Genomic DNA, 14,170 nt, shown 5'->3' with positions numbered 1-14,170 from the left:
TTGGTGGGCTCTTCTACCAAACCTTTGGTGGGCACTTCAAATCCTCCATTAGGCAGCTTCTCTGAATCTAGTACCTCATCTTCTAAAAACAGAGCACAGCTGCTGCATCATGTTTGGGGATCAGATTGCAAAGAAAACCAAAGTATTATTTCCTAGCTAAAAGTAATCTAACAGATGAAGCATAATCCTTAAGTGCTGCCTTTCATTGCTGCCTTTGGTTTACACAAAGCAAAGCTTGAGGAAAGAAAAATCACTGTAGAAAAATGAAGTTTCTAGCCTGTAAGAGCACGAAACTGTCTTGAATTCAACTCATGCAAATAAATCTAGAGTTTGCTGGCTTTGCAGTGTGCTCCCATGCATTTGCTCAGCCTTTACCATCCTCAAGCACAGGCTCTGTGCTTTGAACCCATTCTTGTTTGCACAGCTGGAGGCTTGGGATTGAAACGTAAGTGGTGCTTTAACTTAGGCTAGACTCTTCACTTTTCAGGAGGGGTGACTCAAGGAATAAAAGTATTACAATATCTTTCTTGTAAGTACCTTCTACCTGGGGGAAGTGCCCTTCTGAAATTTGTTGGGAAAGCCCTAATCTTAAAAACTGTATAAAACTGTAGGGTGCTAAAAATCTCCACCCAAGGAGTGGAACTTCTTAAGATGGAGCACTTTGAGAACCTTTGTCTTAATAAGTTATCCAGGTGTCAATGAAGTACAAACTTGTGAGTGTTTCCAGAAAGGGTATATTAAAATAAATAAATCTCTTCCTTCCCCTGCCCCAAAACACATGACAAACTTCCCAGGAAGTTCACTTCAAAGGCCTTTTTTCACTTGCTAGATTCTGAGGCTGCGTGGGCACTTTCAGGACAGAGGCTGGACAGCCCAGTCAGCTGTTGGGAGTTTGGTATCTTTCTGCATATGTAAGACTGCAGAGCCTGAGAGAGTTTAAGACTTTCAAATTCTCCTCTTTGTATTCCTAGAAGCAAGGCATTTTGGGTCTCCGGCTCAGAACAGGATCTCTGACCTCTGTGAAACCTGCTAGGATTTTGGTTCCATGGCAGGAAACTTGGCTGAAGTCCAAAACCAGTGGTTGAAATTAAAGTCCTTGTGCCCTGTAGGCAACCTGCCATAGGGCTGAGAGTCTTGCCATGATTAAAACTGTAACTTGGCTCCAGTTCTGCCTCCAGAATGGCTGGTTGCACCAGTTTGGAGCCTGAAACTGAAGCATAAAAATGTGAAATGATTCTTTCCAACAGCAACAAAAATGTCGAGAAGTTTATAGTCTCCCTTAATGTGTAAAATGGTATGGTTTTCCTGAGGAGTTCTCTCTGGGAAAGAGAGAACTCATTGCTCATTTGTACTTAAGTCAGGCCAGTCTGAGTACTTTGACTAATGAGAGGGTGATCTGTGCCATATGAATATACACCTTTGCTAGATGAATCACCTTTCCCAAGACATGTTCTAAGGGTCTTCAAACTTGAAATCTGCCAAAACAGGAGTAAAGTATTGCATGTGCTGTTTTGTCTATCTCAATTTTGTTAGGCAGCAGCACTCTGCAGTACTAATCTGAACTGAAGCTGCTAAGTAGCAGAGGCACCTCTGTTTTGATCTGTAGTGAACGCTAGATTTGTTTCTCAATAGATTTCCACTTTCTCACGTTCGTGTCATTTGTGTCCCTTGCTCTCTCTTTTCCCTGAAGCCTTGCTAAGGCATGTTACTGTGGTACTACAATGCCTTGGCCATTTCTCGTTACCTCCATCACAAAAGGCTCTGCTGTTCTGTTTGTGCTTATAATGTACCCAGATGGTGAATAGAATGAGTGACCACCAAGCTCATTTTCACTTGTGGGGTCAGACCTTTTTCTGCTAAATAACACAAGTGTTCCCAGCTGCTGTGCAGCTGCAGGGAGTCTGCTTTCCTTCACAGGCATTAAAAACCCTTTAATCAGTGTTTGTTGTTTGTCAGCAGTGGTGTTGAGGTGTGGAGAAAAAGAACAGATATGCTTTGTTGGCAAAGTTAACTTATTTCTGACCTCTTATCTTCCCTTTTTCTTTTCAAGTCTGAAGAAGTAGAAAGCAGTTTGGGAAGTGGTTTCTGCAAGCACCTGTGTAAATGTATTTGCTAAAGGAGGAGGTTTGTGTCCTTATACAGATAGAACGTTTGACATAAAAAGATGCTCTGAGAGCTGCATTGAACTGGAAACTCTTTAGGGCAGGGACTCAAACTGGCTGGAATAGGCACTGTGCAGACTCCCTTAGTGTAAATAAATGTTACATAAATACAAATACTGTTGCTTAATACTAGTGTTACTTATCTTAGTATTGAGTCTATATTCAATGGATCCCATTTGCAGTCTGGTCAATTTTAACTTTTTCCTGTTAAATAGATTATTCCTTCTAGTTTTGGAAGGGGGTTTGTTAGTTTTGTTGTTTTTGTTTTTGGTTTTTTTTAGCTGAGGTTTTGTGTTTGTGGTGGTTTGTTTGTTTTCCTTTTAGTTGTACTTTTAATAGTTTCTTCTCATGAAGGAAAAGGGAGGAGTTAAGAGCTGATAAACTGTCTCTAATCCCATTTGCTTTGGTTGTAATCTGTTCTGAAACAAATGGGAACATAGAAATCAAGAAGAAGCTTTGAAAAATTTCAGAGCTAAGATAATTATTTTCCTCTTCTTTCTGGATGAAGCTTGGAAACCTGCTGGTGGTGCACATGTTTGCAGGTTTGCTTTTTCCCTGAGTCCAGGTTTGCTCACATTGTGTGTCTGTGTGTAGAGAACCAAGCACTGCCCTGTGAGTAGTGATTTAGCTGTTTGCAAAGTCTGTCTGTGTGTGTGCATCCTGGAGCTGTTGGGACATCAGGCTTTGATTTGAGCTTTGAAAGTCATCATAGGACATTTAGCATTAAAGGCAGAATATTCACCTTGCTGCTCTTCCCCTGGAAAGACCAGAAGATCACATTCCTGTCTCCTGTGTTTGGGGAGGATGGGTACCAGGCATTAGGGCACATTGCTCACAGCCCTCAGCCCAGCTCGGCAGTATCTCCAGCAGTGACCAGGCAGCTCTTCTGGAGCAGGGCTGTGTCCTTGGGAAAGCAGTGCCTGTAGAATTTTTAAAATAAAAGTTGGATTTATAAAATAAAAATCAAACTGACTGTATATGGATTGTGGTTCTAGCTGTTTAAATTACAGAACCAAGGGGTCTCCCCATGGTAGACAAGTTTTAGCATTCATCCATTCTTTTTCTTCATGCAGCTGAAGTTGCTTACAGTGGAGGTCATGCTCTTAGACCAGCAAAATGCTCAAGGAAGACTTTTTCTGCTGGGCAGGAGGAGATGTACGCTCAAAGCATTTAGTATATTAAATGTCGGTGTGTGGTCTGTATTGACCATCACTTCTGCAGCCTGAATGCTTACCTGCTAGAAGGGGACAAAGAACCACCATTTTATACCTGACTGCTGTCAGGGTTGCTGACCAAAGATAAGGGCTGTGAGCTACAGTGGAGCAGGTACCCTACTCTTAAGGGCAGTTTTTGAAGCCCTTCAGATCTCCTGGAGATATTGCTGGCCTTTCTGGCAGCATGGTTTGCTTGCGTGAGAAGAACTCTGATCAGACAGGTGTGATCCTGGATCCTTCTTGAATTTAATGCAGACTCACAGTTACAATCTACCTGAACAAAACAAGCACCATCTTGTGCAACTACGTAAACCATTAACTTTTTTGGGCAAGGCAGGTGTGGCATCTTCAGTGTCTGGAAAGCACCGAACATGCTGTGTGGGCGCCCTACTGTAATCCAAATTACAAATGCTAAAAAGGCTTTTGATTTTTTTAATTTTTTTTTTCTAATAACGTGATTCTTGGCTTAATTTGGGTAGGCAAGAACTTCACAGACTGCATTGGGGTGCTCTGCATGTTTCCTCAGGCCCTCATAATTAATCAATGCCGAGTTGTTTCTCTGTCTGCAAGGAGGCACCTGAGGAAAGCTCTTCCACAGCCTTAGGTTTAACTTGTTTGTCAGCCCTAAGAACACCTTTCTGTTCTTTAGAATGACAAAGGGGTGTTCTTGATGTATTAGTCCCCTCTATACTAAATATTTTGGTACAGGCTGCAGAAGGCTTGAGTTTTCATGCCACAAGAAGGCTTTCAATAAGTTGGTAATAGTGTTTGATGCTGAGAACCAGTATTCCAGATTTTCTTGTTGAACCTCTGGCTAACTCATACCTGTGGAACTCAGCTTCTGACAAGGAATTTGGAAAAAGTTTCATGTCTGTAACTCAAGTCTCCAGTTGTGATAAATAGGAAATCTGTGTGTTCCTTCTAAACCAGAACGGCTCCTGTGTTGAATTGAATACTTAATTGCTGCATGTGCACTATACTGTCCTATCAGGCAGCTCTGCTTTGCAAGTCTGTTTATACATACAGTGTCTGACATCCCATGCTGGGAGGGGGCTTCAGCATCTTCAGTCTGTTGCTCTTTGCTGAATGTTTACAGTCACTACCAATATTTGCATTTTGGGGGCAACAGAAAGACATTACTGTAGCCAGAGCAGTTCCAAGTTAAGTTGTGATAGTCCAACCATTGAAAAGAAAAAAATCTGGTCCAGCTTTACAGTGTTTTTATAGTCTAGTCCAGGTCTCTATAAACAATTTAAAATTGCCTTCAGGATTAAATTTTCCAATTTCCCATTTGGAGCAGGTGTTGCCAGGTTATAGAATGTGTTGCAGAAAAGGAACAAAAACATTTCAAAAACACCGTACTGTAACAAATATGTCAAGTCTGTGACAGAGGAGATCTTAAAAAATGTTTGCCCCACCAAAAGTAAAATGAATGCAAACCTTGCTTACTTTTCCCAGCTGTCATGTTTAAATAGGGGGTTTAGTAATGTACTGGTCTTAAAAAGATCCTGCAGTACAGTATGAAAATATGAAACTTCTCAATTGTTTTTCATTTAACTGGGGAGAAAAATTTTTTGTAATGAAAAAACCTACCAGCAACCAAATTTCAGAGATGTATGTTCTCAGAGTGGTTAGAAACCAACCCAAACTAGGCTTCAGGCAATGTTTTTTCAACAGTTTTAACCTCAAAGCATAGAGTAGACAGCTTTGTAGGAAACTGTAACACCAAGGTGATTATGGCAGTGACTCACACTTCCCTGTAAGGCATCCAGCTATCAACACACTTGGAGAGCTGTGGCTTTGTGCATGCAGGCAGGGTGTCAGTCAGTGCCCATTTGCCAGCCAGCTCTGAACTGCTGAGCTCAGAACTGCTTTGACAGTGGGCTGGGATATCAGTGTGTTAGAGAGCAGCTCTGGTGCCCCCAGGCTTGCAAGGGGCTGTAGAAATGGGAGATAGGGATGGGGAAGTGCAAGGCAGGTTTGACTTGCCTTTTATTTGCTTAATCTGCATGGAACTTGTTTGAAGAATCCTCTGAAATCTTCCTGTGAGCAAGTGATTGGGTTTGGGCAATAATTAAAGGTCTGACAAACCACTAAGTGGGGTAGTATGGAAAGAGAAAAAGGCTGCTACTATCATGACTTGCCAAAAATTTCTGCAAGCAAGTTGTTATGGAAAGATCACCGTCAGTTTGGATCTTCAGGAAAACAATATGAACTTGGGAAAGAGACCTGGGTGTCCCTATAGGCAGTTCAGAGTAGAGTTGAGGGTACAGCAGTAAACTCCTTCCAGATGTTGGGATTTGCAGGGAACAAGTAGACAAAAGGTGGGGACTCATGTGCATTGTGGGTTTCCCCATCACCAAAAATAAGGCATAATGCCAAGGAAAACAGTAGTGATCATGATATGGAGAGAAGTGGTCTGGGTAAGAAGTAGGAAGGTTGGGATTATTCAAACTATGCAAGACTGGCGAAGGATGCCACATTTGTACAAAATGGGTTGCATCATGATGAAATGCCCAGGAAGAAGAGGTATGCAGAAAGATGATATAAGTTCAAACTTCTGAAAGGAAATAGATTTTCACATAGTGTGCAATTAGATTGTGGGATGCATGGAGTGCAATTGCCAGCTGTGCTGAGTGTCATCAGGAAGGAACAAAAGGGGACTTAGGGAGTGTGCAGGTATGCTCTGGTAGGTGGTATTCACTGATGATATAAAAAATGCTTTCAAAAACATCACTGATATAAAACTGGTTAATGCATGGTTCAACTACCAAGGCTAATCTTGATAGTTTATTTGTATTCCTCTGTCTTTGGTAATAACTTTTTTATGTGTCTGACTAAAATTGTCTAGTACCAGATACTGTTTGTGGCACAGCACTGGCCAACCTAGGCTGTTGTGACTCAGTATTGCCCTTCCCGTGTGGGTTGTGTTTGGCTTTGCACATCTTACTTTTTTAGAGGTGAGGCAGAGTGAGTAATGTTTCCATTTTATTAAAAAGAATGGACTAGGCCGTTAATATTTTTTTAAAGATGTACGTGATTCATTTAAAGTTCCCTTCAGGCAAGGTCAGCTTTGTGAGGCAGCTTAAAATGCATTATAGTCGTATTGTTATTGTCATAAAGAAAAAAATACACCATGCTCAGTTTTGGGAAACCAAACAAAACCACTGTTTTTTCTCTCCCTTCTTTTTCCACGTCCTTCAGTTTTTAATAAGCGACCGTGACAGAGACCCGCAGTGTAACCTGCATTGCTCGCGGTCGCAGTCCAAGCCGCTGTGCGCGTCCGACGGCAGAACGTACGAGTCCATGTGCGACTACCAGAGAGCCAAGTGCCGCGAGCCCGGTCTGAGCGTCGCGCACCGCGGCCGCTGCAAAGGTAGGTGCATTCCAAATGCCTCTGGGAGGAGAAGGAGGGGGCAACCTTGTAAGAAACTGAGTTCTTAGACCTTTGAGTTTAGTGCCGTGCTCTGAGAGTAATCTGATCTGGAATTGTGCATTCCTGCAAGCATGGGTGTCTGAGTCTCGGTTTGGGCAATAGAGTATGAGCTGACTGAATTATCAATGAAAGAAAGCAAAGGAGCCACAGGCATCACTGGAAAAGAGCTGAAATATATTTCTGCAGACAGAAACAGCTGGACCCATGGAAGTACAAAACCAAATCCTGAAAGCAGACTTCTTCCTTGCGACCTGTCTTGATGAGGAATCAAGACTCCTTTGACCCTTTGACTGGCAGGAATTTGGAGTGATGCACACTAGGTGTCTAGTCCCTTTTCAGACATACACAGCCTTTCTGTGCTGAGCTATTTAAGAAGGCAGTGCATGCAAGGCTTTACATGGATTTTTTTTTTAACATTTGCTGTTACGCATCTGCTTGGAAGTATGAATACTGCCCCTCAATTCAGCTCTTAGTCTAAAGATGAAGTTGACACCAATAACTCTTTAAAAAAGTTTCTTGTCACACAAGTGATTTGCATTTACAATGAAGTGAAAAATAAAGTGGAGTCCATTTTCTGAGAGCACGATTGGCTCAGGGGGCAGATGGCACAGGTGTTTTTGGCAGTGGATTAATTTGACAGGAGAAAATCATTAAAATCCATGTGACAGGATAAAAAGAATTCATTTAAGCCTGGAATTTATTTATAAAGGCTTTTTTTTACTATTGTAAAAATGTATCTTTGTTAGAATTACTTGATATAAAATGGAAATCTCTTTTCAATGTATTGACAGACTTTATAGTTCGGGTGAATTATGAGCCTGACTTCAAATATTGCTCTCTTTTAAACAGTTTCTCATCGGAAAAAACTTACTCATATATTTTTTTTGTTTGTTATTCCACCACTGCTGTGTTGGTTTATGGCAGCTTCTCCCATAGTATGGATTGAGGCCTTTGAATCAGGCTTCTTTCTAAATACTGGAAACCCAGAACCTTTCTTCACAGAGCTTGAGAAGCACTTGGATTGTTCTTGCAAGTGATGCATTTTTGAGTATCACAATAAGAGGCAGTATAGTGAGAGTCCTGTTTTTTCTTTCATTCCTTGAGCAGAGTGTTTTAAATAAGCAGCTCCATAGCTGATACTGGCATATAAACGGGCACTGTTCAATTGCTTAAAACATGAGGTCTGAAATGCAGTACATCCATATACAAAACTGTCTATGGAAGTAGACAAAATTTGCTTCCCAAACTACACAGCCTACTGCATATTGTGATTCCAGCGTCCCAAAGAAGTAACTGAGACTTTTCTTTTGTCTTGGGCACAGGTAAGGTATATTTCCTTTCTGCTTTCTGATGCAACTGTAATGTTTAGTTGAAGCTAACTTGCATTCTCCTTTCCTTTTTCCTCTTACCCTGTGGTACTATACAGTACCTAACAGCCTGGGAGTGTTTGTGAATTGCAAATCTTGCTTTTAACCCACTGGCGCTCCTGCCAATCCCTGTGAAGCAGGAATATTCTTTCAACTATATCACATGCAAATTTAACCTAGCTGGTAATTTCCATATGTGCAGCTCTTGAAAGGTATTTTGTTTTTCTAGCTGCATTAGGAACATGACCTCTAGCGCATAAAGATCACAGTTGTTGGCAAATCTGGGCAGTTGTGAGACAGCTGTGCTGAACTACAGGCTGTTGGCCAGGTTTGTATTGTGTACTTGCAAAAAGGAAGGTATTTCCAACAGTGTTTGAGCACCCTATACTGCAGCAGGACATTGGGTATACCCTGAACATCCTTCACTTCTCCTGCATGACACATGCTCTACAGGGGTGCTCTCGTGGAAGTGTAAGGGATCCCATGGGCCTTCAAGCTCAGTCATGTACAGTTGTGAGAGATACTGCACCCAAGAGCTTATCCTTATGGAATGAGAAGTTTTAACTTGCACTTCACTCTCTGAAAGGGGAAAAACAGCAGGCGACTAAAATAAGTAGAAGAGAAAGTATCCTGTGGACAGCAAGGCATAGTTCTGCAGCCCAGATTATCATAGGCTTCCAGTGTATATGCTGATGGCTTGAACTGTGCTTGTGCCAAGGAAAACAGAATGGTTTCCATAGTGAGAACAGAACCTTTTTGATTCAAGTTAATGCTCTGTTCTCTCTCAAGAATCTAAGGACCTTTAAAGATGAAATCTTGCCAGCCCTTTGGGAGCTATAACCCTTATTCAGCTCTTATTTGTTGCTAGCTTCCTCACGTGCTTTTCAGTGAAATTCCTTCAGTGCTAAATTATCTGAACTCCCTCGAAACCCTCATGCATCACAAAGGGTTAAGAGTCAGGAGTAGCTTAAGGCGATCAAATTATGGCATCCCTGAAAAATGGAGCCTCGCTGATGGGATTCTAGAGAATAGTTCCAGATGCTATAGCTGTGTCTAAAATACACAGCCAAGCAATGCTACCTGAATCTTTTCTCAGGAGGCATCGTAATATCTGGTGTTAAATAAGAGTTACACCTCAAAACTTTGCGGGGGTGAAGGACAAATACTTGTCAATCTTGACAGCTTGCCAAGAGGCATTTATGCAGTGACTGTTTTACTGGTATGTATCTGTGTCTGTGGCTTAGAGTACATTTAAGTTCTGTGTGAACTGGTTGATTTCTAGGAGCTTCTTTGGCTTATTTAATTACTATGCAGGAGTGTTCTAAAAGTTCTCTTTAGATTTATTAATTGGATTAATAAGTCTGCTGGTACAGAGTTTGCTCTTATCACAAGTCACTGTGTAGAATGAACCCATCTGTAAGTTACTGGTGGAGATTGTAGCAGGACCTTCAGCCTTTCTCCTGGGAGACAGTAAATGAACACAGCTTTTGGCTAATGTGCTAGAAAGGCAGGTCTTCTGACTGGTGCATTATTTGAAGATAATCTTCTCTACCTACTATTTTTGTTGGACGGAGATGATATTTTGAAACCAATTTGTCTGCTCACTAGATCCATGTGTTTTGTCTTCAAATGTGCTTTATTCTCCCTTGATTGTGAGTAAGAATGTCCTTCCTTGGCAGCAGTTAGTAAAATCTAAAATGGCTCTTGTGATCACTTTGCAAATTTAGACTTGTTCTGAATAAATTAGGGAACTCTGGAGTAGGAATGCAATATGGATATCAAAAAAGGAACAAAGTGCATTGATGTGAACGGAAGACAAGAAGGTGACCAGGAGTAGTCAGTGTGGATGGGGAGGTCATGCTTAACCAACCAGATTGCCTTCTATGGTGGGACAGCTGGCTGGATAGATGAGGGAAGAGTAGTGGGTGTTGTCCACCTGGACTTCAGGAAGGCATTTGACACCCTCTCCTATGATATCCTCACAGGAAAGCGTAGGGAGTGCAGACTGGACATGTGGACAGTGAAGTGGTTTGAGAGCTGCGTGAACAGCTGCCCAAAGAGGTTGTACAGTCTCTTCCTCTGGACATATCTGTAGCTGTCTGTAATCAGTCCTGAGTAGCATGCTCCAAGGGACCCTACGTTAGCAGGAAGTTTGGACAAGACGACCTCCAGTGGTCCCTACCAACATGAGCTATTCTCTGTGGGTGACCAAGTTTCAGATTCCTGGTGTAGAACTTGGCCCAAATGAAGTGGAAAACAGTGAGGAGAGTGACTAATGATTGATATCCTGTACAATAGACAGGCATGTTTTTGTAGTTTGCTGAGATCCATTTTTGCCTGTTTTCTGCAAATACACAGATAATTGAGTAGATGGGTGTGAACGTGCTGACTTTTGTGTAGCTGAACTGCTTCATGTCTGGTGGAGACTTGACCTGTATGAGACAGTTACCTAATGGAACTGAAAATAGTTGGATCAATTTTTGCTATTTGAACTTTGGATACAAACATAAGAGAATTAAAATTAAGTAGCTTTAATAGATTTTAGTGGTTGCATTGTATTGATTTGCTGCTAGTGTTCTGTGAATCCTGGAGATGTTTTACTTTGTGTTGTTAGGAGAGCTTGGGTCTTTATACTGTGATGTTGTATGGTGTCAATACTGCCTCTGCCTGTTGAAGAGAGGTTGCTGGAATTCTTGGAGCCTGTTCAGGAGTGCAGTGTGTATATTATGAGGGACACGGTGGTCTTGTTTGAATAAACTATTCATGGATAAGATCAGCCATGGTAACCAGCCAATATCATTGCAAAATCCAAATTATGTGCACCTGCATTGTGCTGATTAGGCCAGGGATGTCAGAAATATCACTTGTAGTTAACAATCTCCTCGTTGCCAGCTCCCAGCTTGAGAATTAATTTTCTTTAAAAGGCAGCTTTCTGAGCTACAGTGAATGTGTCCCAAGTTTGAAGATATTTAAAGTAAAATTCAGCAGGTCTGCTTTCAAAAGCAGTTATGCTGTTTTGGTTTTTCACCTAATGTAATGGAAGGAAAAGTGTCCAATTTAGTCTGCTTGAACCATGAAACTGGAATGCATTAATGCCATTCTGGTTTATAAACATGGTGTTTGATATTCCAGATAACATTTCTAAAAACAGTCAAGAAAGTGCTGAAACACTTGGGTAAGCAGTCAAAATGCAGAATAGGGTATATGAACCTACAATCATAAGATCAGGCTTTAGTAAAATTTGTAATGCATCTTATTTGGGGTGAGCTATTTGACAGTTACTTTTTAAACACTTGGCACTTATGTAATACTTTACATTTTCTAATTAACAAAGCAAAAATAGCAAGGTGAAGTCATCTCACTGAAATCACATGTTGATGCAAACATTATAAAAATACCAGCCTGTGGAGTGAGGAAGAGAAGGATTGACAGTCCTTTTAAAAACAAACTGGTAAATGTTGATCTTAAAGGCACTGTTTTTACTGGAACTGATCTGCGGAAGACTGACAAAAACGATAGCAATATGCATGCACCTCTCCACCCAGCGTGGTATAAAGGTGTTCCAAATCAAGGCTGTAAAAGGACTGGCATGCCCTTTGGAAATCAGTGAGGGAGGATGGGAAAGGTAATCAGTCCTGAGTGTTCATGAAGAGGAGAAAAACTCTCTCTTCTCTGTACTTCAGCAGCAATTTGGGAAGAGTCACTGCTTGAGCCAATGACTGAAGTGCAGAAGGGCCTGCAACAACGATGAGCTCTTCAACACTGTGGTGTGGTGGTGGCGTGCTCTGAAGTATGCTCTGCTGGGTGGGAGTAGAGAGTTCAATCTACAAAGGCCTGTTAAAATTGCCAGGAGAGACATGGTAGCCTTAGCAATGATGTGTTTATATTATCTTCTGAAAGTAAGGGCTTGATCTTGTGCACGTTTCTTTGTTGATTAGACAAATTGGACAAGAAATGGGTTAGCTTCCCTTCTGCCTGGACTTCTAATGTATTTGTACTGTGGGGGATCTCACAAAATGTTTGTTTCTACGAGCTCAGTGCTGATGCATTCAGTTTCAGTCGCGTAGTTGTGAGTGTGCCAGCACGAAAGCAGATGGTATATGGAAGTGCTTTATGCTTCTGTTTTATGTTCGGGAGAGGAACCAGAAATGCCTGTCTGCAGTCTTATATCCTCATATATAGAGACTAGAAAACACTTTCATTTGGGAATTTGTGGTTTGATTGTCATGTAAGAAATTCAGACCTATTTTTTTCCTTGCAAGTGCACATCTCCATAATCTATGCTGATTTTTTTTTTTTTCCGCTACTTGGTTGTCTCCTGTGAAGCAGAAGTTGAAAGTGATTTCAGTTAGGCAGATATGAAACAAAGTGCAGGCACACCATCTGGTTTTGTAGTAATGTCCTCTATCCTGCCAAGCAAGATTAGATTCTTAAGCTTGAACAGGAGATCTGCAGGTGATAGGTGTTCCAGTTAAAAGCATTGCAAGTTCTTCCTTTTCAGCTGAAAGAGTGAGCACATGTTTGGAAGATCAGTTGGCAGGACTGTCCTCCACTGGAGATGTGCAAACAAGGTCTCATCATCTGGTCACATTGGCAAGCAGGCAAAAAGGAAATTCCATGTCAAAGCTGATGGATAACCAGAAAAAAAATACAGTATAAATTTTATTCAAGTATTTTTTATTCTGTAACAATTTCACACTTTATACAGGTGCATAGTGGGCCCACCTGAGATCAAAGTTCCATATGCTTTGGTATTTTGCAAACACCCAACAAACAAATTAGTCTAAAGATAAGTGACATAGGATCAGAAGTGACATAAGGTCACACAGGGGTGAGGTGAGCAACTTGTAATCACTCAGTGGTCATTGGCAGAATTGTTACAGGTACTGTTGCTTCCTAATGCAGAGCCTAAGCAGCTGGCATCTTTACTGTATACTATTGCCCTGAATCATTCTTTTTCCAGAGAGAACGGAGTTTGATTTTCATAACTTCAGAAGACTTGTGAAATCCTTCTTGGGAAGTAATGTGATCTGTTTAAAATGAAACTGTGTTGACAAAAACTTAATCTCTTGAGTCATCAGATGTATAAATAAAGTGCTCATCCTGGAAGCTGTGGTCTGTCTTTATCAAAACTAGTTACAGCATTGTCATTGATTTCTGTGTCTAGAGATGCCTGGATGGAAGTTACTTCTATTGCCACACAATGTGAACTCAGTTGCTCTAAGAACCCAGACTGACTTTCTAATTTAATGCTGGTATTATTGATTCTGTTGTCAGAGTTCATGTGATTGATGAAACAGAATGGGATCTTCAGGGATCCAGTGGAATTTTTTGTTAACCAATATGATTTCCATGCCTGGTACAAGGAGGATTGAAACTTGTTCACTGTGTATGGTGCTGCTAAAAGATTTTGAAGTTTCTGCACTAAAAATCTTTGGTCAGTGGATTCATGGGAGAAGAAAGAAGGTGCTAGTTCTGGTGTCAGAGTGTCATGGAAACAGATGTTCACTGTTTTCCTTCTCTTTCTAGACTGAACAGCTGTATTGTTAGACCTGATGTTTTAAAATGTAAACACTGAGTCAATCTGGTTCTCCGCAGGGTAAAACTTCCCTCTTTTTACCCATCAGTCATTAGAGTTAGACTTATCTGGGTATACTCTATAACCATGAACTCCACCTGGAAAGGGTTAAGGTCATGCAACACTTTGCCATCATCTGAAGTAAGAACTGAGATCTTAACCCCTTCAAACTCTGCTTGCAGAGCAATTTTTTTTCTTTTCTCTGAAGTGAGTAACTGATATGAGAAAGTTGTAATGCACACCTGGCTGTAAGCACTGGGACTAGAGGTAAAAGCTGGGTTTCAGGAAAGCACAGAAAATGGTGTATCTGCCTCATCTGAACCATACAGAGGGGGAAGTTCATATGGATGGCTGGCTATTTTAGTATCTTCCTGGGAGAGTTACTCAGAGAAGAGGGGGTCATCACTTCTTTT

The 14,170-nt window shown here is 41.2% G+C and overlaps 1 protein-coding gene across 5 annotated transcripts in view; it reads left to right on the top strand.

Annotated features, from left to right (window-relative positions):
* Positions 1-14,170, top strand: part of SMOC1 (SPARC related modular calcium binding 1) — a 128,803-nt gene that overhangs the window by 34,595 nt on the left and 80,038 nt on the right. For all 5 annotated transcript variants that reach the window (XM_054276506.1, XM_054276508.1, XM_054276507.1 and 2 more), the window contains exon 2: positions 6,581-6,752. In XM_054276506.1, coding sequence (XP_054132481.1) covers positions 6,581-6,752 — 172 coding nt within the window. The remainder of the gene's footprint in view (positions 1-6,580; positions 6,753-14,170) is intronic.

Source organism: Melozone crissalis, unplaced genomic scaffold (genome assembly GCF_028551555.1).
Source record: "Melozone crissalis strain CALT ecotype California unplaced genomic scaffold, PUWL_Pcris_2 ptg000018l_1, whole genome shotgun sequence".
NCBI classification, from domain to species: Eukaryota; Metazoa; Chordata; class Aves; order Passeriformes; family Passerellidae; genus Melozone; species Melozone crissalis.
The sequence above is the reverse complement of the archived record's forward strand: the minus strand, read 5'-3'. Positions and strand labels throughout refer to the sequence as shown.